At 39.0% G+C, this 27,582-nt stretch overlaps 1 protein-coding gene across 6 annotated transcripts in view; it reads right to left on the bottom strand.

The window, feature by feature from the left end:
* The window catches only part of LOC127432182 (serine/threonine-protein kinase MAK-like), a 69,713-nt gene that overhangs the window by 18,227 nt on the left and 23,904 nt on the right, over positions 1–27,582 (bottom strand). For all 6 annotated transcript variants that reach the window (XM_051683050.1, XM_051683051.1, XM_051683048.1 and 3 more), the window contains exons 6-8: positions 27,390–27,522; positions 18,361–18,532; positions 1,311–1,478 (exon numbers count right to left, since the gene is read on the bottom strand). In XM_051683050.1, coding sequence (XP_051539010.1) covers positions 1,311–1,478; positions 18,361–18,532; positions 27,390–27,522 — 473 coding nt within the window. The remainder of the gene's footprint in view (positions 1–1,310; positions 1,479–18,360; positions 18,533–27,389; positions 27,523–27,582) is intronic.

The following is a 27,582-nucleotide window of genomic DNA, read 5'->3' on the forward strand; positions in this document are numbered from 1 at the left end:
GCATGCATGTGTGTGTGTGTTTAGTACGAGAGAGAGAGAGAGAATAAAGTGACGGCCCCAAAGCCGGTTTCGCGATCGTGGGAGAGGAGGCAGCTGTTAGTTTATCACTCAGAGACGCGGTGGACGGCTCGTAAACAGTCCCTGTCTTTGATTCTTTAATGGATAAACTCAGTTTGCCGGTCTCACCCGCGATGGCGGAAATGCACAACAGTCCAATGTGGTTGAACCACAATACAGCAAATCAAATTCGTGATCATTAATACCCTGAGTATTAATAATGAGCGGACATGGTGGTCCGTAAACTGTACAAGCAAAAACCTTGAAACACAAGAATAACACACTATAATATTCTATCTCTGCCCAGATGTAAACCTCTTACTTGAATCGCATGAGGATGCAGAATGTGTGTTCATCCGTCCTTTAACTCAGATTCAGTTCCTCGAGGCTCGGGTGATGACGGGAGGCCGTTTCCTCGCTCTGTCGGCGGGCGGTACGGCTGCTGATTCTCGGCGGGCTGGCGGAGAAATCAGAAACGTCGACTTGATTGAAGATGGAAGAGAAATCTTTTATCTCTTCACTTCTGTAGGCAAACGGATGAAGATGCGGATTGCTCGGCGGTCTCCTTCGGATCCGTTAAGAGTGTTCGCTGGAACACAGAGTAATCTCAACTCGTCCAGCGAGATGGAGATTGTATGGCCACAGTTTCAAGTCGGACGTTACTTCCTTGTGCCACAAGGCTGCACCTGAGAGCAGTGATGAGCTGCGTCTACACATGGCGAGCGAAGTTGCTGGAAGCAAATCCCGGAAGCATTTCAGAGGTATTTCTACTCCTGATGATGTCACGGTTGAAGTGCGTTCTGTCGTGTGCCTCATCCAATAAGAGTTGAGAGTTCGATCCTTAAGTGAGCAAGGCTTCGTGGAATTTGTAGTCTGTTTTGGACTCCCTTTGTTTGATTTTGGTGTGATTTTTTATCAGTATAATTTATGACTTGGTATGTGGGGCCCTGAGTTAGGTTTTACGACTGTGTTAGGCCTGCCTTTGTCTTCTATCTGAATACATGAGGCCCAACACCATTCACTTGCACTGTGAGGACCAACAGAGCTGAGATATTCTTCTAAAAATCTGTGTTTGTGTTCTGCAGAATAAAGTCATACACATCTGGGATGGCATGAGGGTGAGTAAATGATGAGATAATTTTCATTTTTGGGTTAACAACTCTTTCAAAGTTTGTTTTCACTGGAATAGCCAAAGTTCTTTAGACAGGGGTGTCCACATACCTTTGGAAATGCAGTGTACTATGTTTATTTACCTTTGCAGCAGAGGGTCTTTTCTTTGGGTCCCACTGCAGCAGGTCTCTCATCAGGTCTATAGCCTCATTGGTGGCATTGGGGATCAGGGTTTTCAGCGGTGTAGGAACACACTGAGGGAAGCGGAAATTCATTGCAGCAGCGAGTTGATAACCCTCCGGCCAATCAGTCTGAGGTGAGAAATGAACAACAAGATTTACTAATGTGCACGTAGCTCACACACTCATGTATGTAAGGTGTCTAGAATTATGGCAGTCACGCAATGATTTGTAAGACAAACACTACAGACTCAGCATCTGAAGGCAGCATCCCATTAGCTGACTGAAAACAACTCGATTAAGCTAGGCAGTGAGTCTGTGTACCTCTGGATAATAATAAAAAAAAAAAACAACAACAACAACCACCAATACACACCAATACACAGTTCATTTAACACATTTCTGTTATCTCTCGTGAACACATTAAAACAATTTACGTTTTTATTTTTTTTTTCAATACAAAAAAAAAAAAAAAGAACTATCCAAAAACAAGAATTCAAATTATAAAAAATGTGTTTATAACTTGAATATTTGATTTGCACATGTGGGCGGACCTGACACTCCTGTTTCCACTGATTGGTCAACGTGTACCGTCATCTGTTCTTCCTCAGCCCCGTGCATTAAAATAAGACTTTACCAGAGTTGAAAATTGCCAATTGTTTTTGTAGATTGATTCTAATCTTTTTTTATGAAGTACAAAAATATATATATTTTTAAAATGTCTGACTGTTGCATGTTTATTGCAATGCTATCTCTCATCAAGCAACATACTATCTCTCAAGCAGCGAATGTGCTGTAGCACCTACTGTACTGTTACAAGGGGCAACAGAACAATGGCACCACAGTAAGTGCAACAGACAGTAATCCTACACTACTCATGACGGGATCAAACCTATGCCTTTCCGCTCCATAGTTTAGCCCACAATCCACTGCACCATGCTGGCACAAGGTATACAGCCATTAAATGGACATACCAAGCTGAGAATCAGCACAGCCAGGCCCAGCAGTTTTATTAGCTTTATTGGCATAACTTTAAAAAAAAAAATATATATATATATATAATTATTTGTCTACATTCATTTTTGAGCAGCTCAGACTAAAAATCACTGAAAACTTTTTTTTAGTAGCGAAACATCACAATCCAACATGCCGACCACTGTAATACATGGAGTTACAATGTAAGCAGCGCATTACAAACACCACAAGGAGAGTAATTAGTGGAAGTGTGAATTGTGTTTCTAGACCAAATGATAAAAAATTTAGAAGCAAAAAAAAAGTTAATTTGAGCTGCTGGTGGTGCTACAGAGTTTAACTTAATAACCCCAAACCTTCTCTGGGGGCTATTCATACCCACACCTATCAGTGTGACAAATGTAATAAATGTACAGATCATAGTGCAGCCTTAAACTCCCATTGGGGAGAAAGAGGAAGAAAATAATAAGAACACCTGCAAGCAGAAATGATCGGGTACAAGCACTGCAACTATTCCATAAGCACAATAAAAATACCTTCAGTACAATAGAAATTCAAGTGTTATACTTGTCTAAGTGGAGAATGAACTCACGACTTTTGGACTTATGGCCGATACAATAAAAATTGGTATCGTTGAAATCCTTATGACCCATTGAATCCATAGGTTCATTCAAAAAGCAGTTCAAAACTTACAGTCAAAAAGAGACATTTTTCACATTTCTTGACCCTTAAGTGGCGCTGTCACCAAACTTTGCACATACCCTCTAATCATGGTCCCGATGAAGCATACCAAGGCTGTGCTCCACTTCACTTTAAACATCCACTCGCTAACTCCCCTTAGCACTTCCCCTCGGGGGGAATCTCCACCGCAATTTTGAAAGTCTGTTCCACTTTGTTTAGTGGGCGAGGGATGTTTCTGCTGACAGACCCTCATTTCCTTGATTTTGACAGAGGGAGCGAGCCTACACAGACCTACACCTCAGGCAGCTCCATATCCCACAATGCAACTAGATTGTGACTTCACAGCACAGATCGCGCTTAACCTACCCCACACAACTCTCATTTGATGGAAGTGAAGTTAGGTCAATTAAGCAGTTTAGAAAAGTTATATTGAGATTTAACAGCATAATACTTGTACCTACCTTAAACTGACTGTTTGTTACAATGTTGTTATGCGTTCATTTTAATGTTCAGGGTACCGCCAGTAGTGGGTACTAGCACAACATAAACAATAACGAACATCCATGACAGAGACGGAGGGAAGTTAGATACAGCCTCACTTCCTGTTTCATGTCGAGCTCTTTAATTTTGTGTTGCTGTGACTTTTAAACAAAGGCAAAAAATCGAAATTCTATATTATTTTTCTGTGCGGCTCAGTCTGGAGATTATTTTGAGGAATCGGACCAAATTTGAAGGACGTGAAACTTTAAACGTCATCTGCTTGTTATGTCTCTTTGGCTAGGGTCAATCTTGTGACAGCATGGTGCAGTGGTTTGTGCGCTGAACTGTGGACAGAAAAGTTTAGGTTCAGTTCTATCCTGTGGAGACTTGTGAAGTTGTGTGGGTTTGTTTTGTATGTCATATCCACTCTGTACCTTGTGTCATGCTTACTGTGGTGCAATTGGTTCCATTTCACTGCTTGGCTCTGTATTGCTGCTTGCAGATATATTTATGGTCCATGTATTGAAGGTGCTGTGGCACCTATTTTACCCATTAGTATTATTATTATTCTTCCTCCCTAATGGGAGACTATGGCAGTCCATAGAACTGTCCATAGGAAAATTATGAAATTTGATGATTCTACACCTGATGATTCAAATGAATCCCTTACATTAAAACTCTGCCCATTACAGTGGCCGCCATCTAGGACTTTGATGTTTACAGTTTAAAATTTTCACATCATTCAAACTTTATCCGATTTGTCCAAACAATGTCTTGAAAATTTTTTCTCAGAGATTGTTTTATACTCTCAGCTTGAAATGTCTCTTTGGCACTGTTAAGATGAGTCAACTGAGTGGCCTAATGGTTAATGCATTGGAATATGGTTCAAAAGGTTGTAAGTTCAAGTCCAGCTAAGAAGAGTTGAACAGTTGTTTTCTAAAAAAAAATCATGAGATTTCTGTATTGTGCTCACTGAACAGTTGATGGCTTTTCCCAATCAAATTTAGATTTTGATCTTTATTGAAAAGTCACATGAATACGAAGTTGATAATGGTGCCTGCTCTGCTTGGCTATGATTCCTCTAAGCTTGGTATGTTGCTTTGGTGACTGTCATTGTTGTGGTGTAGTGAGTTGTACACTGACTTGTGGAATGTAAAGGCGTAGGTTCAAATCCATCCTGAGGAGACTTGTAATGTTGTGTGTGTTTGCTTTGAATGTCATTTGCACCTCTATGTGTTCTTTCGGGTTGTGCTTAGTGTTGAGCAATCCTTGCCATTTTATTGCTTGGCCCCATAATTGCTGCTTACAGCTATATTCATTGTTCTTTTTCTTCTTCCTCCCTAATGGGAGTCTATAGCAGCTCATAAAACCATACATAAGAAAAATATTAAATTTGGCACACTAATGGGGTGGGCATTAAAACTCCCCCCATTACATTGTCCACCATCTTGGGTTATGACGTTTATGGTTTAAACTTATCACTGAAAATTATATTTGGCACACTGATAGGAGTGGGTATGAACAGCCCCTTGACCAAGCTTGGGGTCTCTAAGCCAAACTTCATAGCGCCACCACCAGTTCAAAAATTTACTTTACTGTTGCATATAACTTTTAAACTCGGTCTAAAAATACAATTCCTGCCTCTTCTGATTACTTAAATATGGTAATTGCAATGGTCCTTGTACATTGAATCTCTGGCTATTATGCCTAATACTGAAATTAATATCTTCCTTTTGATGAATGTTAATGTACTGGCCATGTAGTGCAATGGATTGTGCTTTGGACTTGAGATCGTAAAGGTACAGGTTTGAACCATACTTTGGGAGACTCATAAAGCAGTGTGCATTTACAATGTACTGTACGTCATAACCACACTGTAGGTCAGATAGGCCTGTAGGCCATTTAGGTGCTTGGCCCCGTAATTGCTGCTTGCAGCTATATTTGTTGTTGTTATTAATATTAATATCAGATAATTAAATCAAGCCAATAATTGCTGGGGAAATATAAGGCACTGATTGCTGTCTTTTTAAGAAGGGATGGACCAAGTTTATTGTTTTTGTTGCAGCGATTATGAAATATACATTGGATGTGAATAATGACGCCTCACGGGACATCATTATGGTTTTTGGTGAGTTTAGACTATTCACCCTATGCGCCAGAGAAACTAGCGTGCAGCCATCTTGAAAACTTTGTCTCAAAACTTCCAGTCTAACGGTTGCTATACACAGTTGATGTCTATGGTGTTTATGTCAAAGTGTAATTAGCTAGCTAAGTGGATTTACAGGTTATAGAGTTGTCAAAAGCTATCATGAGTATTTTAAAGTGTTCAGGGGATGTCATAACATCTGGAAGCAGAGCAGAGAGATTTTAAAACAAGAATACTTCATTCATAAATCCACAAGATCCTACCTTTATGCAATGGGCGTATTGATATGCCTCTGTGCTCATAAAAGTCCAAGAGACAACACAAATCATTCAAAATATCTCTGTATGAGACCTCTGACCATCTTCTCATGTCATTCACCCATCGTGTTATAGTTAAGGTGAGCAAACTGTTTGAGTGTTAAACCGGGACGGGGGAAGGGGTGCAACTATATTTATTCACACACACAAACATATACGTGTGAAAGTGTATGTTTTGTTTTATATTCCATTTACAAATATTTTAAATCACATTTAAGCCTCTTAAAAATGTAAGGTGACAAATTAATTTTAAAAAGTACAATTGCAATTTTCTTTAATGTCATGAACTTGCACGTGCAATATTACGAGCTGTCACTGTTGGAAATTTCATGTCAACTACACATTTGACATAGGTAAATGTAGTACACCAAAAAGGTTTCATCTAACCTGATCTCAGAGAATCACGTTGCTGGTTTCAACATATAAAGCAAAAAAACCAAGACACTCACGTGTGGTAAAAAAAACAAAAACAGAACAGAACAGTGGCTAGAACAGGCTTAATCATGTAGCTCTGTATCTCCTATATGGCACCAGTGAGCCAAGAATGCCACAAATCAAGACTATTGTACTTCATTCCCATGAAATTTTAAACACTTTCAGTGACCATAGAATCCAATTTTTTTATTGTTTTGGTTTAACTTTGTGCATAGTAAAAATATGTAACATATTTCAAAATATCTGTATGCTGTATCTGTAAGATCTGCATGTCTGTATGCAGATCTTATAGCCCAGGGCCCGTATTAACAAAGATTTTTATCTTACCACTAGGAGTTCTCCAAAGAGTTCCTAGCTAGCAGTTTTTGCTAAAATCTATTCCAAAAATTTTACTAAGGAAATCTTAAGATAAGAGTAAGGCAGAGTTGACCTCGTTCTTATGGATGATGTCACGTTTTATTAACGCGCTCCTTTAAATCACCCACAGTGATTGGTAGACAGGGAACTGCTATTTGTCATCTGATAGATGGACAGATAGACAGACAGACAGACAGACAGATTTTTTTTTTTTTCGGTTCATGAACATTTCTTCATCCTGTGTTGATGTAATGAAAGGAGCGTGTGTCCCATCAACAGCATCAAAACACTGGGTAGCCCCGCGAGTGCCGTGATTATTCATGAATGCTCCCTTTTTTTTCTCTGCAGCGAGCGTGCATCCACAGGAAAAATTATGCTATGAACTGTCGGATGATGTGTGGTCTAGAGAGGGCATATATGGTTTGATAAATGATTCTGCTGACGGATGACAGAAATCCCCAATTCATCCGTGCTACATGGTTTAATTTTGCCTGTGGCCAGGGAGCGCATTGTTTTTGAAACCTTTATCTCTGGTTTAATTGGGTTCTTTCAGTTTGTGGGAAAGGTAACAGCATCTAAGTTTACAATAATTTAAACACCCTCACGATTCAAGCGATACCTTTTTTAAAGGTCAAAGTCAACATTATAATATTTATAACATTATATTATTAAAACACATCGACTCAATTGTGATTTAGGCGATACCTTTTTAAACAGTCAATGTAATAATATTCTAATATATTGTTTTTAATGTGGATTGACGACAACAGCTATGCTTCGTGTCATTTGTGATTCACTCTTAGAGAATCTGTTGTTGTGGGTTTAGGAGATACTTTTAGCATTAAAATGCTTCATGAATTACTCTTAGATGAAAATTTTACGAGTCCTAAAGTTAGGAGTGACACGCCCCTAATTTTTAAGAGATGCTCCTAAATTTCTGCGTTAGGAGCTAATTTTAGCCATAAAATTTTTTGTGAATACAGGCCCAGATGTTAAAGAGAGACAGCTGAATAAGGGTGCCATTTTATTTAATCGGTTCATGGTTGTCCCCTAACAATAAATGAGAAAGCCTATTTGTAGCCATTTAAAATATAAGGTTCATTCTGCTCCATTTTACCAAAGGACTAGGGGTGTAATGTTCAAATATCTCACGGTTCGGTTTGTATCACGGTTTTAGGGTCACGGTTTGGTATTTGCTATGTTCAGAAAAAAAGAAAAAAATATTATATATTTTTATATATATATATATATATATATATATATATATATATATATATATATATATATATATATATATATATATATACACACATACATACATACATACATACACACACACACACACAGTTGTGCTCAAATGTTTGCATACCCTTGGAGAATTGGTAATATATGTACCATTTTTAAAGAAAACATGAGTAAGCAGGCAAAACACATTTCTTTTATTTCTTATGGGATTCATATTCAACTGTAGGTTATAACAGAATGACACAATCATAAAACAAAACATGGCAACAAAGAAAAAAAATGAAATGACCCCTGTTCAAAAGTCTGCATACCCTTAGTTCTTAATACTCTGTATTGCCCCCTTTAGCATCAATGACAGCGTGCAGTCTTTTGTAATAGTTGTGAGGCCCCAAATTCTTGCAGGTGGTATAGCTGCCCATTCGTCTTGGCAAAATGCCTCCAGGTCATGCAAAGTCTTTGGTCATCTTGCATGAACCACACGTTTGAGATCTCCCCAGAGTGGCTCGATGATATTAAGGTCAGAAGAGTGTGATGGCCACTCCAGAACCTTCACCTTTTTCTGCTGTAACCACTGGAGGGTCAACTTGGCCTTGTGCTTAGGGTCATTGTCATGCTGGAAAGTCCAAGAGTGTCCCATGCGCAGCTTTCGTGCAGAAGAATGCAAATTGTCTGCCAGTATTTTCTGATAACATGCTGCATTCATCTTGCCATCAATTTTCACAAGATTCCCCGTGCCTTTAGAGCTCACACACCCCCAAAACATCAGTGAGCCACCACCATGCTTCACAGTGGGGATAGTATTCTTTTCACTATAGGCCTTGTTGACCCCTCTCCAAACATAGCGCTTATGGTTGTGACCATAAAGCTCTATTTTGGTCTCGTCAATCCAAATTACAGTGTGCCAGAAGCTGTGAGGCGTGTCAAGGTGTTGTTGGGCATATTGTAACTGGGCTTTTTTGTGGCGTTGGCGCAGTAAAGGCTTCTTTCTGGCAATTCGACCATGCAACTGATTTTTGTTCAAGTATCGTTGTATTGTGCTCCTTGAAACAACCACACCTTCTTTTTCCAGAGCAGCCTGTATTTCTCCTGAGGTTACCTGTGGGTTTTTCTTTGTATCCTGAACAATTCTTCTGGCTGAAACAAGTTGTGGCTGAAATCTTTCTTGGTCTACCTGACCTTGGCTTGGTATCAAGAGATCCCCGAGTGTTCCACTTCTTAATAAGTGATTGAACAGTACTGACTGGCATTTTCAAGGCTTTGGATATCTTTTTATGTCCTTTTCCATTTTTATAAATTTCCATTACCTTGTTACGCAGGTCTTTTGACAGTTCTTTTCTGCTCCCCATGGCTCAGTATCTAGCCTGCTCAGTGCATCCACGTGAGAGCTAACAAACTCATTGACTATTTATACACAGACACTAATTGCAATTTAAAAAGCCACAGGTGTGGGAAATTAACCATTAATTGCCATTTAAACCTGTGTGTGTCACCTTGTGTGTCTGTAACAAGGCCAAACATTCAAGGGTATGTGAACTTTTGATCAGGGCCATTTGGGTGATTTCTGTTACCATTATGATTTAAAAAAAGAGTCAAACAACTATGTGATAATAAATGGCTTCATATGATCACGATCCTTAAATAAAAGAAAGTTTTCTTGCATGATCAGTCAAATTTTCAAAATCAATGCCAAAATTTCACAATTTCTGCCAGGGTATGCAAACTTTTGAGCACAACTGTATTTATATATTTAAGCAATATCACACTATATATAAGAGTGCTATATGGCCCTACATCAGCACTGCGGTGATTCGGCCACAGGTAATCTCAGCAGTGCTGATTTAGGGCCATATAGCACAATTGCAAGTGTGATATTGCTTATATACAACAGTTCAATGAACAAGTAAATTCTACAAAATTTGGAAAAACTGAGTACGGTCATAAAAACGCATTTGTGCATGGAACTACTTTCTTATGTGACGGATCAGAATCTGCCGTTGCTGGTTCAAACCAAATGATGCATCCAAGCCATCGTTAGTAATTCAAAAATGTCACTTCAGAAATAGTATCATGGCTTGTGCTGTTTCTAACAAGTTATTGGATAAACAAGGATGGATGGATGGATGGATGTGTGTGTGTGTGTGTGTGTGTGTGTGTGTGAGTGTGAGAGAGAGAGAGAGAGAGAGAGAGAGAGACTGCACGTGTGCGATCACCTGTTGCCACACCCAAGCAGAGATGCAGTCAGCTTTCTGAAGATCAGCTTTCTCAGTGGAAAAATAGCCGTCCAAGTGGGGGTATTCCTCTATTTTGCGGTAGCCGGCACGCAAGAGTCGATCACTATAGGAACCACAATGTCCTCTGCCATTTTAAACAGTGTGTATCCAATGTGGTAACTCGGGTAAGAGGTAAGTGCCTTGAGTTCTGTAATCAATCAGTCTGTTGTGTCTCAGCTGTGATGAGCCGTAATGCTGAAGTTGTTCGTTTAAAGCAGTTTAAAGCTATTTCCTAGCTTTAGCAGTGTCGTAGCGATCACGGAGCATTGTTGAATGTAAACAGTGGCTGACGGGGATTCACTTCACATCACCAACTGGCTCATATTACACACAAAAATGATCTTTTGCCACCACCTGCTGGCTAACATATGTAATGTCAAAAAAAAAAAAAAAAGACAAACAGTAGCTTTTAACACATATGCACTGCTCTTACACTTTAATTTAGAATGAACACAAGTGGTGTGATACACACACAGTGAAGCGTCGGAGTGCTGATGGTGTCAGACCATTGGTGCTCATGGAACGTCTCTCGTCCAATCAGATTTGAGGACCGGAACTAACTGTTGTGTGTGTATATATACATACACACACACACACACACACACTACCGTTCAAAAGTTTAGGGTCACTTATTCTTTCTTTTTTTTTTTTTTTTTTCACATTTTAGAATAATAGTAAAGTTATCACAACTATGGAATAATAGAAATGGAAATATGGGAATTATGTTGTGACTAAAAAAAATCCAAAATAAATCAAAACTATGTTATATTTTAGCATCTTCAAAGTGGCCACACTTTGCCTATAATTTGCAGACATGTACTCTTGACATTTTCTCAAACAACTTCTTGAGGTATCACCCTGGGATGCTTTATAAACAGTATTGAAGGAGGTCCCATCTATATGCTGGGCACTTAGTGGCTGTTTTTCTTAATTAGATGACTTAACTAAGTCATCCATTTAAAAAACTTCTTTTTTAAATAACATTTTAGTTTTGTAACTAAATAAATTAATGTTGCCACAATTATATTTTTGTCTACAAAACTAATTTCAAACATTTAAGCATACGCCTTCAGATCAAAAGGTTTTTAAGACCATGAGAAACATTTCAGGCAAATGACCCCAAACTTTTGAAAGGTAGTTTATATACAGTACTGTGCAAAAGGCACATAAGATGTTTCACAAAAGCATTTGTCTTAAGATGGTTATTTATATCTTCAGCTTTAGTGTGTCAATAGTAAATATAAATGTTAGACTCCCAAACATTACTTTTGCAAATAGAAAAGATTAGAATAGAAGAACAGGGAGCCCTGCAACAGATGTCATGGCCCCCACAGAGACCCCCACTGAACATCGAGTCAGTCAAAGATTACATAAAAAGACAGAAGAACTGTGGTGAATTCTTCAAGAAGCTTGGAACATCCTATCTGCCAACAACCAAGAAAAACTGTGTCCAGGTGTAAGTAGGAGAATTGGTGCTGTTTTAAAGGCAAAGGTGGTCACACTGAATATTGATTTAGCTTTTTTATGTTTACTGGACTTTGTAAGACATTAAGTGATAAATGAAAACTATTTATGTCATTATTTTTGAAGACATCCTCACTATGCAACATTTTTCACAAGTGCCTAAAACTTTTGCACAGTACTGTATATATAAAAATAATAATAATAAAACACATTTAAAACTATAAATCCCTTTTCACTGCCCCTCCCCAAGAGCCTTCCAAAAAGGTCAAATACCAGCCCCACTTCCAATTAAATACCCCCAGGTTGCCTAGCCTTCTGTCTGACATTTCTTCAAATGCTACCACCCTGCCCATCTCCGTGCACCACTCCCAAAATGAGGGCGATCCAGCCGACCTCCATCCCCTAATGATAAACTGTCTGCCGATCATAACACTGGCTCGAACCCAATTTCTTATATATTTATCCCCTATATTAATGACCGCCCCATTGCCTAAAATACAGGGTCTGGGGCATATATCAAACTCTGAACCCTCAACCAAAATTCTTGGATCTTAACACACCACCAAAAAACATGGGTTGTGTCCCCATCTTCTGATTGGCATCGCCAGCAGGTGGGTGTGTCTTTAAGATCAAGCCTATACAATCTAGAGGGGGTCTAATAGAATCTATGTAAAATCTTGAATTGCATAAGGCACACCTTTGCATCTCTAGATACAGACTTGACGTTTTTTAGAATCCTAACCCACACTCCCTCCTCCAATACCAAGTTTAAATCTTTCTCCCATAATCTCTTGAGAGAAGTTGAAGCTCCATCCCCCAGACTCTGAATTAAAAGGTAGTAAAACACTGATGTCTCATGACCTTTTCCAAAAGCAATAATCACCACTCCCAGAGTATCTGCCACTTTAGGGGGGTGTATGCTACTCCCAAAAATAGTACAGAGCAGGCAGCACAGTTCTAAATATCTAAAGAACTGAGATCTGGGGATCCCAAAATGTTGTACCATATTTTCAAAGGATCTCAACACTACTCTCATATAGGTCACCGAGCGTATTAATCTCCCTCACAATCCACTCTGTCCAGCAGAAAGGGGACTTGTCAATACAACATTTTTGGGTTCAGCCATATGCCTGAAGCAACATTGAAATAAATGTCTGAATTAAACATTCTGGACACTTTTGTACTTTTGGAATACAATTCATTTTAATAACATTAACCTTCTCAATCATTGATAAATGTTATGAAGCCCACCTGCTCACATCGCTCAAAAACCTTTTTATTAAAGGGTCAAAATTAACTAACGAAATCACACAAATTTGCTGGGAATAAAATGCCCAAATACTTAATGCCCAGTTTGGGCCACTGAAAGGCACCCGGCTGAAAAGCTGGCCACCTGGATGAGATGGCAACAAGGGTATCATGACAGCCCATATATTTTTCATGGTTGCACATGCTATCAAAGCAATTGAAGTCTTGCTCACCTCACAATAATTATCCAATACTGCGATGACATTCTTCTCGCTTTGCCCAACAAGGGACGTCATTTAGCTACTTTGACATCATTAAGGTCGCTTTATGAGGCAGGATATCTGCTGAATAAAAAGAAAGCGAAACTCTTTCTCATTGAGGTGACATTTTTGGGACAGTGAATAGGCTGCGATGGCAGAAAATCATTCCAGATAAGGTCACGGCAATTGCTAAATTAACAAAACCAGCAACAATCACAGGCCTCAGATCAGTTATATTCCTGATTTTTCTGATATGCCAGACCCATTACTGAGGCCCTAAAAGGAGGTCTTCCAGGAACAGCTCCTCTAGAGTGGACACTTACAACTGCGTGTTGGGTCAAACCAAAGGTGACAAAAACTTTGGAATCACTGGGTATTCAAGTTGAATCAAGATGGCACCAAGTATGGCTGCTGAATTGCGAGCTCCGACACAACATTGTAGTTTTTTGTTTGTTTTATTTACAATTCTTATGTTTTTTGTCTTGGATGTTGTCTGCCTTATTGTCTATGACAGACAAACACATTTGGACATTGGTTCTGCAATTGCACACCGTAAACCAGACTTCAAATTCTTCAATGCCGACCCGCTGTTTACAAACACGGCAGCGGAGCCCTTTGTCTGGGCAGCCCGGCCACGGAAATGGGGAAATAGAGCCGGCGTTCTCATCAGAGTAAGACGTCGCGCAAATCGACCCCCGCTACCCAGTATTCTACTGGCAAATGTTCAGTCTCTGAACAACAAGCTCTGCAAGCTGAGAGCGTGGATCTCTTTCCAATGAGAGACGAGGGACTGCTGCATTATCTGCCTTACAGAAACTTGGATGTGTGCGGAGATTCCAGACTCAGCCATCGAACCCGCAGGGTTCTCCGTGCACTGAGCGGACAGAGCGAAAGACCTCTCAGGTAAAAGCAGTGGTGGTGGTGTATGTTTTATGATCAACAAATCCTGGTGTGATCAGAGGAACGTACATTCTATCAAGTCTTTCTGCTCTCCTGATCTGGAATTCTCATGCTTCTGTGTCGACCATTCTGGCTACCGAGGGAATTCACAGCGGTCATTGTGTGTGCTGTGTACATCCCGCTACAAGCCAACACAGACCGGGCACTCAAGGAACTGTATGGGATTATAAGCAAACAGGAAACCACGCACCCTGAGGCCCCGTTCATTGTGACCGGGGACTTTAACAAAGCCAGTTTCAAATCAGTCGCACCAAAATACCACCAACACATCAGTTTCAACACAAGAGGGGACCGGGTTTTGGACCATTGCTACTCTCCCTTCCTGGATGGCTACAAATCCCTCCCCCGCCCACCATTTGGCAAATCGGACCGCTCTTCCATTCTGCTTCTGCCCACTTACAGGCAGAAACTGAAACAGGAAGCACCCACCCTCAGAACAATCCAGTGCTGGTCAGACCAATCAGACTCTACGCTACAAGACTGTTTTGATCAAGCGGACTGGGAGATGTTCCGGTCTGCCTCTGATGACGACATCGAGCTTTACGCTGATAGCGTAACGTGTTTCATCAGAAAGTGCGTAGAGGATGTCATTCCAACCAAAACAATACGGATCTATCCGAACCAGAAGTCATGGATTAATAGCGATGTTTGCGCGGCACTTAATGTGCGGACCTCCGCTTTTAATTCCGGGAACGCGGAGGAGCATAAACAAGCCAGTTATGCCCTCCGAAAAACTTCAGTACGGAACAAGATTGAAGGACAGTTTAACACCACCGACTCTAGAAGCATGTGGCAGGGAATTAATATCATCACGGACTTTAAAGGGAATAAAAACTCCACCGTGAGCACTGCTGCCTCTCTCCCGGATGAGCTAAATACTTTTTATGCTCGTTTTGAGGGAAATAACACCACACTCGCGGAGGGAGCTCTCGCGGCCGAAGCTACAGAGGTTAGTTCACTCTCTGTCTCTGTAGCGGATGTAACCCGATCCTTCCGACGGTGAATATCCGCAAAGCCGCGGGTCAAGACGGCATTCCGGGCCGCGTCATCAGAGCATGCGCGAACCAGCTGGCTGGTGTTTTTACAGACATTTTCAACCATTCCCTCTCTTTGTCTGTAGTCCCCACATGCTTTAAAACATCCACCATTGTGCCTGTTCCAAAGCAATCAAAAATAACTTGCTTAAATGACTGGCGTCCTGTTGCTCTGACCCCCATCATCAGCAAATGCTTTGAGAGACTAATCAGAGATTACATCTGCTCTGTGCTGCCTCTCTCTCTTGACCCATTGCAGTTTGCTTACCGCAACAACCGCTCCACTGATGATGCCATTGCATCTACAATACACACTGCTCTCTCCCACCTGGAAAAAAAGAACACTTAGGTGAGAATGCTGTTTGTAGACTACAGCTCAGCATTCAACACCATAGTGCCCTCCAAGCTAGATGAGAAACTCCGGGCTCTGGGCTTAAACAGCTCGCTGTGCAGCTGGATCCTGGACTTCCTGTCAAGCAGACGCCAGGTGGTTAGAATAGGTAGCAACATCTCCTCATCACTGACCCTCAACACTGGAGCCCCGCAGGGCTGTGTTCTCAGCCCACTCTTGTATTCTCTGTACACACATGACTGTGTGGCAACACATAGCTCCAATGCCATCATTAAGTTTGCTGATGACACGACGGTGGTAGGTCTGATCACTGACAATGATGAAACAGCCTACAGAGAGGAGGTGCACACTCTGACACACTGGTGTCAGGAGCACAACCTCTCCCTCAATGTCAGTAAGACAAAGGAGCTTGTGGTGGACTTCACAAGAAAAGACAGAGAACACAGTCCCATCACCATCAATGGAGCACCAGTGGAGAGAGTCAGCAGCTTCAAGTTCCTGGGTGTCCACATCACTGAGGAACTCACATGGTCCATCCATACTGAAGTCGTTGTGAAGAAGGCTCATCAGCGCCTCTTCTTCCTGAGAAGGCTGAGGAAGTTTGGAATGAACCGCCACATCCTCACACGGTTCTACACCTGCACCGTAGAGAGCATCCTGACTGGCTGCATCTCCGCCTGGTACGGCAATAGCACCGCCCACAACAGCAAAGCACTGCAAATGGTGGTGCGAACTGCCAGACACATCATCGGAGGTGAGCTTCCCTCCCTCCAGGAAATATATACAAGGCGGTGTGTGAAAAAAGCTCGGAGGATCATCAGAGACTCCAGCCACCTGAGCCATGGGCTGTTCTCTCTGCTACCATCAGGCAGACGATATCGCAGCATCAGGACCCGCACCAACCGACTCCATGATAGCTTCTTCCCCCAAGCAATCAGACTTTTGAACTCTTGATCTCCCACAATCAAAATACAACAGCACTGCACTTTATTACTCTTACTCTTATATCTCACACCGGACTGTCATAAATTATATTATTATTATATATATTCCCTCTTAACAACTTACTATCAGCCGACAGCCTGAATGTCAATACAGTACAATACTGTACATTCTATATATACTACTATATATACTTTTTTTTTTTTTTTTATAATGTGTACCTATATTGTGTGTATTGTATACTGTACAGTGTATGTTATTATTTGTATATTGTGTAGTGTGTAATTATGTGTATATTAGACTTTAAATTGTGTTGTGTTAATTTGATGTTATTGTAAATTGGTACTGTCTCATCACTGTCACGACTGCTATATTAATCGGAACTGCACCCAAGAATTTCACACACTATTGCACTTGTGTATACGGCTGTGTGACAATAAATGTGATTTGATTTTGATTTGATTTGAATTAAAATGGCATCTATGCTAATATTATTCTATTTGTTTCCCTGTCTCAACCTCGGGATTCATATCATATAGGTTACCAGAGCCGGCCAGATCCAGCTCCGTTCCTGCTTGGACTCCACTGCTATGAGTGATGACGACTAAATGCAGCCGGTGCCAGCCAGACAACACTTCAGTCTATTACGATGGACTTCAGAGGATGAACTGATGCCAATTCCAACTGTAAGAAGTGGGATACTTCATATGCCACTGCCTGAACCTTGGACTTAGGATAGAACCCACCGAAATGACCTGCAGGTTGAACTGCAACGCACCTCACTGATCTCTGCCTGCATCACCTTTGTCTATTGATGGACTACACTCTTATAATGGAATACATAGACTATCAATTAATTGGCAACAAAAGCCTTCATCGGCCAACTAACAAGGGCAATGCATCTATGTGAACTTCTGCAGTTAATCCAGAATGAACTTCAAAGACATTAGTCATTGCTCTTACACAGTTCTTACAAAATATTTGTTTAAACACTGACCCTTAACACTTACTTATTTTACTAATTTTAAACCATGACTTACACTGCACATAAATAACTAATATTGTTATTATATTCATGATGTTATTCAGAGGGGAAATGGCCCCCACAGTGAGCCTGGTTTCTCCCAAGGTTATTTTTCTCCATTAACCAACATCTTATGGAGTTTTGTGTTCCTGGCCACAGTCTGCTTCAGCTTGCTCACTGGGGTTCTAAATTATGATTTAATGATTTATTTTTATAGATAATTTACAATCCTATTTAATCAAACTACACAACGAAGACTAAGACTTTATAGATATTACAGTTTCATTTTTTTGTTAATGCATGATTTTCTCTAAAGCTGCTTTGAAATGATGTGTGTTGTGAAAAGTGATATACAAATAAAAATGACCTGACTTGAAATTGTGCTCAATGACAGCGGAACTTTGTCACACTTGCTGGAAATGCAGCTGCTTGCTTACTTATGTACTGCAAATTAAGGTGGATACTGTTATGAATGTTGCCTACGATGTTTAAATAAAATATAGCATATTGCAACAAATTCACTTGCTTGGAGAAGAAATTATAGAGAGAGTGGGTGATTTCGTGTTCGGGTCAGTTTGGGCTTAAAATTTGACATTACCCATCGGGTCACATGGGCTGTGTCTGTAATCATGTACTGTCAGAGTACTTCTCGGCTGGTAAAAAAGTACGTTCTTCAGGTATGCAGGTGAGTAGTATGAATATATTCACAGACATAGTTCATACAGGAATGTGCCTATTGTCCTGTGACCTTAATATATGACATAGTAACAATAACCGCAAAATTAATTTAAGAAGAAATTGATATTTTATTTTACATGTGATCATACCTTCTTTACTGTACCAAGAACCTGACAGATCTTGAAGATCTCGTCCACCTCACTGTTGCCAGGAAACAGCGGACGCAGCGTGTAGAGTTCAGCCATAATGCAGCCCAAGGCCCAGATGTCTATGGGAGAACTGTACACCGGCGATCTCAACAGCACCTCTGGAGCACGGTACCTAAACACACACAAACTAGTGTTGTCAAAAGTACCGGTACTTCAGTACCAAGTCGGTACTAAAATAAAAAAGATGTAATGATACCAGTGTTTCTGCAGTACCGGTAGTACCAAGCACCGACTCTATCCGGTACCAGCACACAGTATGACTGACACACGACTGCTTTAAAATGCTCACAGGCTTATTTTGAACATGTGCTCTGTTACTCCAACACTGAAATGGACAATTAACCCAAGTGACATGTCCTAGTGTAATTTATTAAACTGTCGAAGGCTGCAATCTTAGTGTGGAAGAGCTGTGTACTTTAAATAAATCCGACCACTTGAAGTGCGTTACATGGGTAGATTTTGTGCAATATTTTAAAATGAACTTCTTTGATTTTATAAGATATACAATACTTATATGGTGACAACCATGTTTATCTCCAATGAATATTATTAATAAAAGAAGTCCAAAAGAATTTCCCTCTTGGGGAAAGTGAAGTTCGGGAATGTAATTACCAAATAAGCTTATTATTACAAGATTTACTCAACAACGAAACTCCTTCCAAAGATAGTTGGGGCAATTGTTTCTGGTATATCTCATAACTTAAAGAAGATTTCATGAAAAAAATTACACACAATGGAATGGATTTTATAAAGGAGTGGAATTCTTTAAAGGGAACAGGGTGTTTGTAAATCTTCATAAACTCCTCATATGATAACAGATCACCTTTACTATCACCTTTACTTTTTACTGAACCATTTGTCCAAAAAAAGTGACCTGTTTTCAGTATTGATATCGCCATTATTCCAAAGAACAGTCTTGTGGGGGGAAAAGTTGTGATTGTACAATAACTTCCAAGCTAACAAGCTTGCTGGAGAAATTGAGCCAATCTGATAGGTAATTTGCCTATATAATAGTTACATTTCATTAGAAAAGAGAGGCCACCAATAGATGTGACTTAAAAGTTTTCAATGATCACACTGGGTCATGACGCCAACTGTTTATCTGGAAATGTGAAACTTCCGGCAAAGAACACACGTAATAATAAAAGCAGGATTCAAAATAAAAGCTAGATGCTTGAAATTGAAGAAATTAAATACAAAATGTAATAAAAATATACTACAACTGTATAGTAAAATTTAATATTCTCTGTAATAATAATAATAACAATAATTAATCAATTTATCACAAGCAAGACAGCTGCTGAATAAAAGATTAGCAAAAAAAAAAAAAAAAAAAAAAAAAAAACATCTGCATAAAATTATATGGCATCTATGCTAATATTATTCTATTTGTTTCCCTGTCTCAACCTCGGGATTCATATCATATAGGTTACCAGAGCCGGCCAGATCCAGCTCCGTTCCTGCTTGGACTCCACTGCTATGAGTGATGATGACTAAATGCAGCCGGTGCCAGCCAGACAACACTTCAGTCTATTACGATGGACTTCAGAGGATGAACTGATGCCAACTCCAACTGTAAGAAGTGGGATACTTCATATGCCACTGCCTGAACCTTGGACTTAGGATAGAACCCACCGAAATGACCTGCAGGTTGAACTGCAACGCACCTCACTGATCTCTGCCTGCATCACCTTTGTCTATTGATGGACTACACTCTTATAATGGAATACATAGACTATCAATTAATTGGCAACAAAAGCCTTCATCGGCCAACTAACAAGGGCAATGCATCTATGTGAACTTCTGCAGTTAATCCAGAATGAACTTCAAAGACATTAGTCATTGCTCTTACACAGTTCTTACAAAATATTTGTTTAAACACTGACCCTTAACACTTACTTATTTTACTAATTTTAAACCATGACTTGCACTGCACATAAATAACTAATATTTTTATTATATTCATGATGTTAGTCAGAGGGGAAATGGCCCCCACAGTGAGCCTGGTTTCTCTGGTTATGGAGTTTTGTGTTCCTTGCTACAGTCGCCTTCAGCTTGCTCACCTCTCTTTTCTAATGAAACGTAACTATTATATAGACAAATTACCTATCCGATTGAAAAAGCTCATTCCATTTACACTTCGCCACATCAATGCGTCTCCGCCAAACGGATATAAATACGATCTTCAATTCCCGTGCTATATGCAAATAAAACAGAGTTTATATGAGTTTATAAAATTATACTAATTCTGGGCAGTTAATTTAAAAGATGTGCTTTATTATTTGATTCCAAGTGAATCAGATTTACACCTGGTCTTTTCATGATCGGATAGCTATCCGATCACTACAAATGCATGAAGTGGCCAAGTGTAAACAGGCCCTTTAATATTCTTGATGCAACGTAACACTTGCCAGCCCCACCCAGCTGTGCGCTTTCTACACTGCGAAAGAGACCCCAGCACAGACACACACAAATACACGCACATTCTCACATTAACGGCACCACAAATTCACGTGCAATCAGAATTATCGTAAATACGAGTTTCCCCACTTGGAAGTTGCACATGAATGACCCCTCAATTCATAATTAGAACTGGGAAACTCTAAGATAATTCTGATACCCGAGTTTCCAATGGGAGGAGTCGGAAACTTTCAACATGGTGGAGGAGACTACGGTTTCTGTAGTGAATGACAGGTTTTAATAATTTTTCTAAATACAGCTAATTATTAACAATTGTCGCTTAAGTCACATTCATTGATGTATATCTGCAATCATTTAATGCATGTTGTAAATTTTTACACTGTGAAAATAGCCTGTATTTGACCAAAATTCCATTATTGTCAGCAAGCTAATGGAGTAATATATATTATGGTGTCAAATTCCTTAAGAAATATGTATGAATAAACCTGGCGTTGTCCATGTTTCCTGTTCTTTACGACAACAAAGCACCTGAAAGCAACATACTCGTATTTACCACTTCAGAAGTGGGAAGTAGGATAATTCTGATAGCACATGAAGGCAGCATAATTTCTGAAATGTAGGATGGCAAGGGATTGCAACTTTTCCCTGACCAATCAGTTAGCACTTTCCTCATAAATATTTAATGAGTCTTATGAGTGAGCTGCTGATACTGAGCATGCATATACCGAGGACTTGATCGAGTCTGGGGCGAAATTTAAGTTCTTTAATAACAAACAAAACTTACTGAATGTATGCTTATGATTAGTTTTATTTTTATTTTATTTTTTTAATGCAGCAGCACAGTGGATAAATTCGACTGAAAATCTTCACAGAACAAGAAGCCAGTTTTCTTTGCACATTTTGTTTTCATATTGTATCTGGATTCAGATCTCTTTTGTGTTCACTTTAAGATGGCGCCACACTAGCAGACTCAAAACAACTAGTTCTGGCCGAGGGTGTCACACATGCAGACTGTTTTGCGGAGATCTCGCTCTCTTCAGTCAGAGGTACAGCAATTCCACGAAAATGTCAAACATACCATGGAAAAATAAAGTTTTAAGCAAAGGCACAAAATCCCTTTTAAATTGTTCATTAGATCTATAGTTTACTGTGTTATAGTGCTATAATGGATTTTTATTAGGAAATGGCATTGTTTATCCATGAGGGGTGCACCATTTCTAAAACAAATTTTCAAACAGCCATATTTTATAATTGCAAAAGAGGGATCGAAGGACTATTTATTTTCACTATGTTAACAAAAATAAGAACAAGGAATTATCTGAAAATATGCACACTTTGTCATAACAGCGCTTTTTTTTTTTTTTTTTTTTACATTATAGGAGCCACATATATGATGTCGCTGTGTTTCAGTGCTGTCACGTCTGTAATGTTTTAGAGGTTAAGCTTATATCATTCAAACAATATTCATTCCAATAAGCTGACACTTTCTTTACAATGTAACTTATGTTGATGTAAAGTATGATGAACATTTCTTTTGTCCATTTGTTACTTGAAACACTTATAAAAATGTGTTACAGACATGACCGTTAAGGACGCTTCATACCAAATCATATGAATGTCAATGAGAGAATCACAAACCTCCACTGCTTGTTTTTTACCATGATGATTCTGATAGATCACTGACTATTGCTTTGATTTGTGACTTGTTTCAAGCTACTGCATTTATAGCTAGCATATGGGAAGGGACCATTTTGACAAACATTTCTATTTGAACTGCAATATGATAAACAATCTAATATTGCTGTGCTACTCTGCGTGTCCTGCTTAAACTTTACACCAGCCAGGACACCACTTGCTCGTGCAGTGCTGTCTTAAGCAGTCAATGTAGACTTTAATACAAAGCCTTTTGCTTAGTATTCGTGCAAGGCCATACTGTGATTTTAGTATTATTACATTCCATTATGCAGCCTTGATGGATATCATACAGATGTCTCAGAGATCAAGATCAGGTTTTCCCCTCGCCATGTAAGTGCTGCTTTCTCAACTGTCATGTCCGTAACGAAGAGATGTCACGTCCGTAACGGCGGTTTTTCCCCATTTATGTAAAAACAGCAATTAATAAAAATTAAATATTACATGTTCTTAGGAGCGCCAACCCTCCTACATTATGTGGCTAGTGTTATTTCAATTCACAGAGTTTTTATAAAGTGTTTGGACTCCCAAAAACTCATGTCTATTTTAGTCACGTCCATAACGCGAGTTCATTTCCTGATCTAAAGTGGAAGAAAACTTGTTTAAACTGAAAATTTTCTGATGTTTGGACTTTATCTGCAGGTGTCTATGATTATTCATTTAAATGGTTCGATACAGTGGTCATGAGCACTTTATGTGTTATGTTAAATTTGAAGATTTCCCTGCAAATACGCTTAAATTGCCGATACAAAATGGTGGAGGGGTGACAGACATATCAACTCATTGGAAAACTCTCTCTACTCCATGCCGAAATAACAACAGGAGTACCACGTGAGAATAAACAATTGTAAAAGAGTAATTTAGGAAGCAATTAATGGAGAAACATTATCTTATGAAAGTGTGTGATTGTGTATTTATCCCCTCAAGGCTTTCCGTAGAAGGCATATGTCCATATGCAACTTTCAGAGAGTAAAGAAATTACTTTCCGTGAAAACAGACTGTTGTGCATGCGCTTTCTTATTTCTTAATTTTTGTAGGAATGCAGGGGAAAAAAAAAAACACTTAGTGAGAGAATCATATGGTTTACAATCAACGTTTGTGACGATAAGCAGCTGAGTGCGATAAAGACGTTCAGATAAGCTTGAAGTCAGTTCTTCAGTAAAAGAAGAAGCTCATTAGTCACCTGAGGAGAACACAGGGCGATTTTTTCTAACATGATGGATTCTTTTTTCCGTTGCTGGAACTCAGCAGGGAATCATGACGGTCAAGTGATTAACGACCTCCTGCTGGCAGGTGATAATACACGCATCGTGTCCCTCCGCCTGGCTGGTGATTATGTAAATGAAACTCACACTTGAAAATCACTTGAAAAATCAGCTAGTGTGACTCCGGCTTTAGTTGTGATAGGATAGTCAGCCAACTTTTTTTCAGCACAGCTATTTTTTGAAACTCAGTCAACTTAAAGGGATAGTTCACTAAAAATGAAAATAGTCATTATTTACTCACCCCCACATTGTTATAAACCCATATGACTTTCTTTTTCTTAACACAAATGGAGAAATTTTGAAAAAACTTTGTGATGTTATACAATGGCAGTTAATGGTCACAACCTCTTAAAGCTTCAAAAGGATGCAAAAGTATAATTCAGAAGTCTATTAATTGTTGTTTGCGACTCGTGTCTTGTTCTGAAGATATACAATAAAGTTTGGTGAGAAATAAACCGATAATTATAATTAGTGAAAATCTTGACTGACCGTTGCTCTCCTATGAGCATTCATGAGAGAAACCACTTTGTTGTTGGTGCAAAAATTCACAACAGAAAGCCCAACACAGCTGCACACAAAACAGACAACCAAATTACAAAACATGTCAGAAGAGTTTAAAGTCAAAAAGGAGAGTCAATTTCCTCACCGGAGTACTAGGAAATCAAATAATCTGGATACATTTTTCAAAATGCTCTTCGTCCACACTGGTGTTTTGAAATGTTTTCCAAAAGTTTCTCGTCCACACTGAAACATACAGTATGTAAACTCTTAAATCCCCTTACTGATCATGTAAAAAACTGCCGTTCCATGTACGGCCTGAAACGCAGTTGTCCTCGTGTTGTGTTGCCGGTTAACAATTCCGAGTGAACTTCCCGTTGCCTTTGAAGGAATGCAATGTGAAGGTTGTACAAAGTAACACTTATCTTTAACAATGCTATGAAAGTGAATATCTGGGACAACAACACCGCTACAACATGGGACACAATCTTGATTGTTTTGGGTTGTATGGATCACATGACTGCATCACATGACAACAAATATGTAATTGTTTTCCCTGTCCACACCACAATGCGAAGACTTGCGAGAATGCGAGTTTTCAAATGTATCCACTTTGGAGAGCGATTTTTGAAAAGCTTTGTTTTTGCTGTCAAAAATGCTGTCTCAGTGTGGATGGAAGGTCAAAACATAGGCAAAAAGATGTGTTTTCAAATGAAAAAGTATAAGTGTGCAGTTGTGTTGTGTCTTGTTGTTACTATCGCTGTGGAGGTCCTGTTTTAGATAATCAAACTGAATTTTTGCTTGAACGCCCTACGTCGCAAGTGGGGAATTGCTGCTCTCGTGCACTCTCATGAACCCGCACAGGAGAGCATCAGTGTAAATTTTCACTAAATACAATAGATTTATGTTTGTTTCTCACCATAACTTAACATATGTTTTCAGAACAAGGCATGAGTCGCATACAATCATTGATTTGACTTCTGAATTATACTTTTGCATCCTTTAGGTGGTCACCTAAACATCACTGAGCACAACATTTTTTCAAAATTTCTCCCTTTGTGTTATGATAAAGAAAGAAAGTTATATGGGTTTATAACAACACGGGGGTTAGTGAACAATGAATGAATTTTCATTTTTGGGTGATCTCATTAAATATTATTGTCATTTGTCATTTATTATCATGGTTGTTTATATTATTATTATTAATTAAGATTATTATTATTATAATACAAAAATAATGTAATTTCATAACTTTAAAACCCTTTGACATTTATTTTGGCGGAACACTCCAGGAAGACTTGAGTGTTTGTGTGTAGGCTAGTTCGCAGTAGTTTTAATATCCTTCTCATTCAAAATATAGTGAAATGTTCCTCTGGTGCTGTACTCAATGCATGTTATAAACGAAGCGAGCTATCGAGCATCTACATCTGAGATGGAGTTTGTGTGGAATGCTCACATATTGCGTGCCACTCTTACAGCTGAAACAGCAGCACTATGAGTGTGCATCAACAGAACAGCGCTCATTCCCTGAAGCGTGTTGCGCATGAAGACCATATATTTACTTATTAAACGCAGCCTTTTGCTTTTCACAAAAGTAAATTGCAAGACTTAGAGAATTTGAATACAATCCACAATATATGGACTACTTTACAATACGGTGACCATTACATCAGTTCTGGGAATGTAGACTTTAATGTGCAACTACAAAATGCAAAAACTGAATTTGTAATGCCGTTTGAATTTTTACAACAGTATGCTTCCATAAACTCCAGTGAGTTGCTGTGTGATGTGCTTGTACATGTAGATTTCTCCATAATAGCAGTGCATGTATCTCAACTGGTCTCAACTGTAAGCACGACCTCGCTGCATAAATCAAAATTAAATAAAATCTTAAATAAAAAAATGCTTTTCCCCTATTTCATTTTTTCTGTTACTGGATTTGAAAAAAATAAAAATAAATCATTATATTAAGAAAATGCCTTAATAAATGTATAATAATTTGTGCATGCAACTTAAGGAAGATGTTCCAAATCAAACAAAACAGGATAGACTCAAAAAGACATCAATAAATGCACACGTGACTTGATCCACAAAAGAGCATTCGGTCCTTCACAATATCATTTTGTGTTTGATTTGGAAAATGTTCCTTAGGTTGCATTCACAAATAAATCTCTATTTGCACAAACTGTTGTACATTCATTTAATTCTGAATTTCACAGACACAAGTTGAAAGGCATTTGTTTTTGGACATTTGAGACATTTTTAAATTGATGGATAAGTGCATGCATTTGATTATAATACTGAGATAATTTTAGCTCATGTAAATGTAGCCTAAAGGATTCACAATGAAAGGGAATAATTATCATACACATGAATGTTATATTTTTTTGGACAAAATGCTGCTGTTCTCCTGTTTTAGATGCAAAACATGACAGAAGATGAATGCTGATTGTTATCTTTCTTCTTGAACTTTTCCCCACTATTGTCAAGTATAGCAGTAGTAGTGTTTGTGTTTGAAGGTCCCTTTCTCTCGACTTGTTTTCCATTCTAACCAGTAATTTTTAACACTGGCAATTAAATATGAAGATGATTCAAATGCAAACAAATCCTGAAACGTTCTCAGATGTTTGTGAGTGACGCTAAAATACGGGAACTCAGGTGGCAACATCACCTGTCTATTCGCGCATCAACTGTCTTTCAGAGTATGTATTAAGTTGTTTACATGCTGGATGAAGTTAAGCCACAATCACACAGGTAAGATTTTTTAGTTGGAATATACTGTTTACAATACATAAACAAATTACTGTTTTAGTCTGACTGAATTCAAACTTTTAAAGTTCATGTCAACATACTGACAGAAGACAGAGCTTTCAAATGCTTGTGCTTTAGCTAGTAACACAACAAGCATGTCTCAAACAATTTTTCCTAGCCAAGAATTTGTTTTGAAGAACTTATTTAGTTTATCTTTCAGGTTGTGAAATACATTTTTTTTTTTAAATGTTGAAACAAACTACATAAAAATATCTTCAGCTCTCCTCGCTAAAGAGTGGGCATGCTAAGTGATATGTCATGTCAGAGTGTTGTCCATCTTACCATCGTGTAGAGACGTAGTCCGTGTAAGGAGGCCGTGAGCGGATCTCTCGAGCCAATCCAAAGTCAGCAATTTTCACCAGCTCTGGACCCATACACAACAAATTCTCCGGTTTCATGTCACGGTGAAAAAATCCTACAGGATCACGCCAATGAGAATGTTATTATCAACATACATGTGACGTGATTATCAACA

The sequence above is a fragment of the Myxocyprinus asiaticus genome, chromosome 41 (assembly GCF_019703515.2).
Source record: "Myxocyprinus asiaticus isolate MX2 ecotype Aquarium Trade chromosome 41, UBuf_Myxa_2, whole genome shotgun sequence".
NCBI lineage: Eukaryota > Metazoa > Chordata > Actinopteri > Cypriniformes > Catostomidae > Myxocyprinus > Myxocyprinus asiaticus.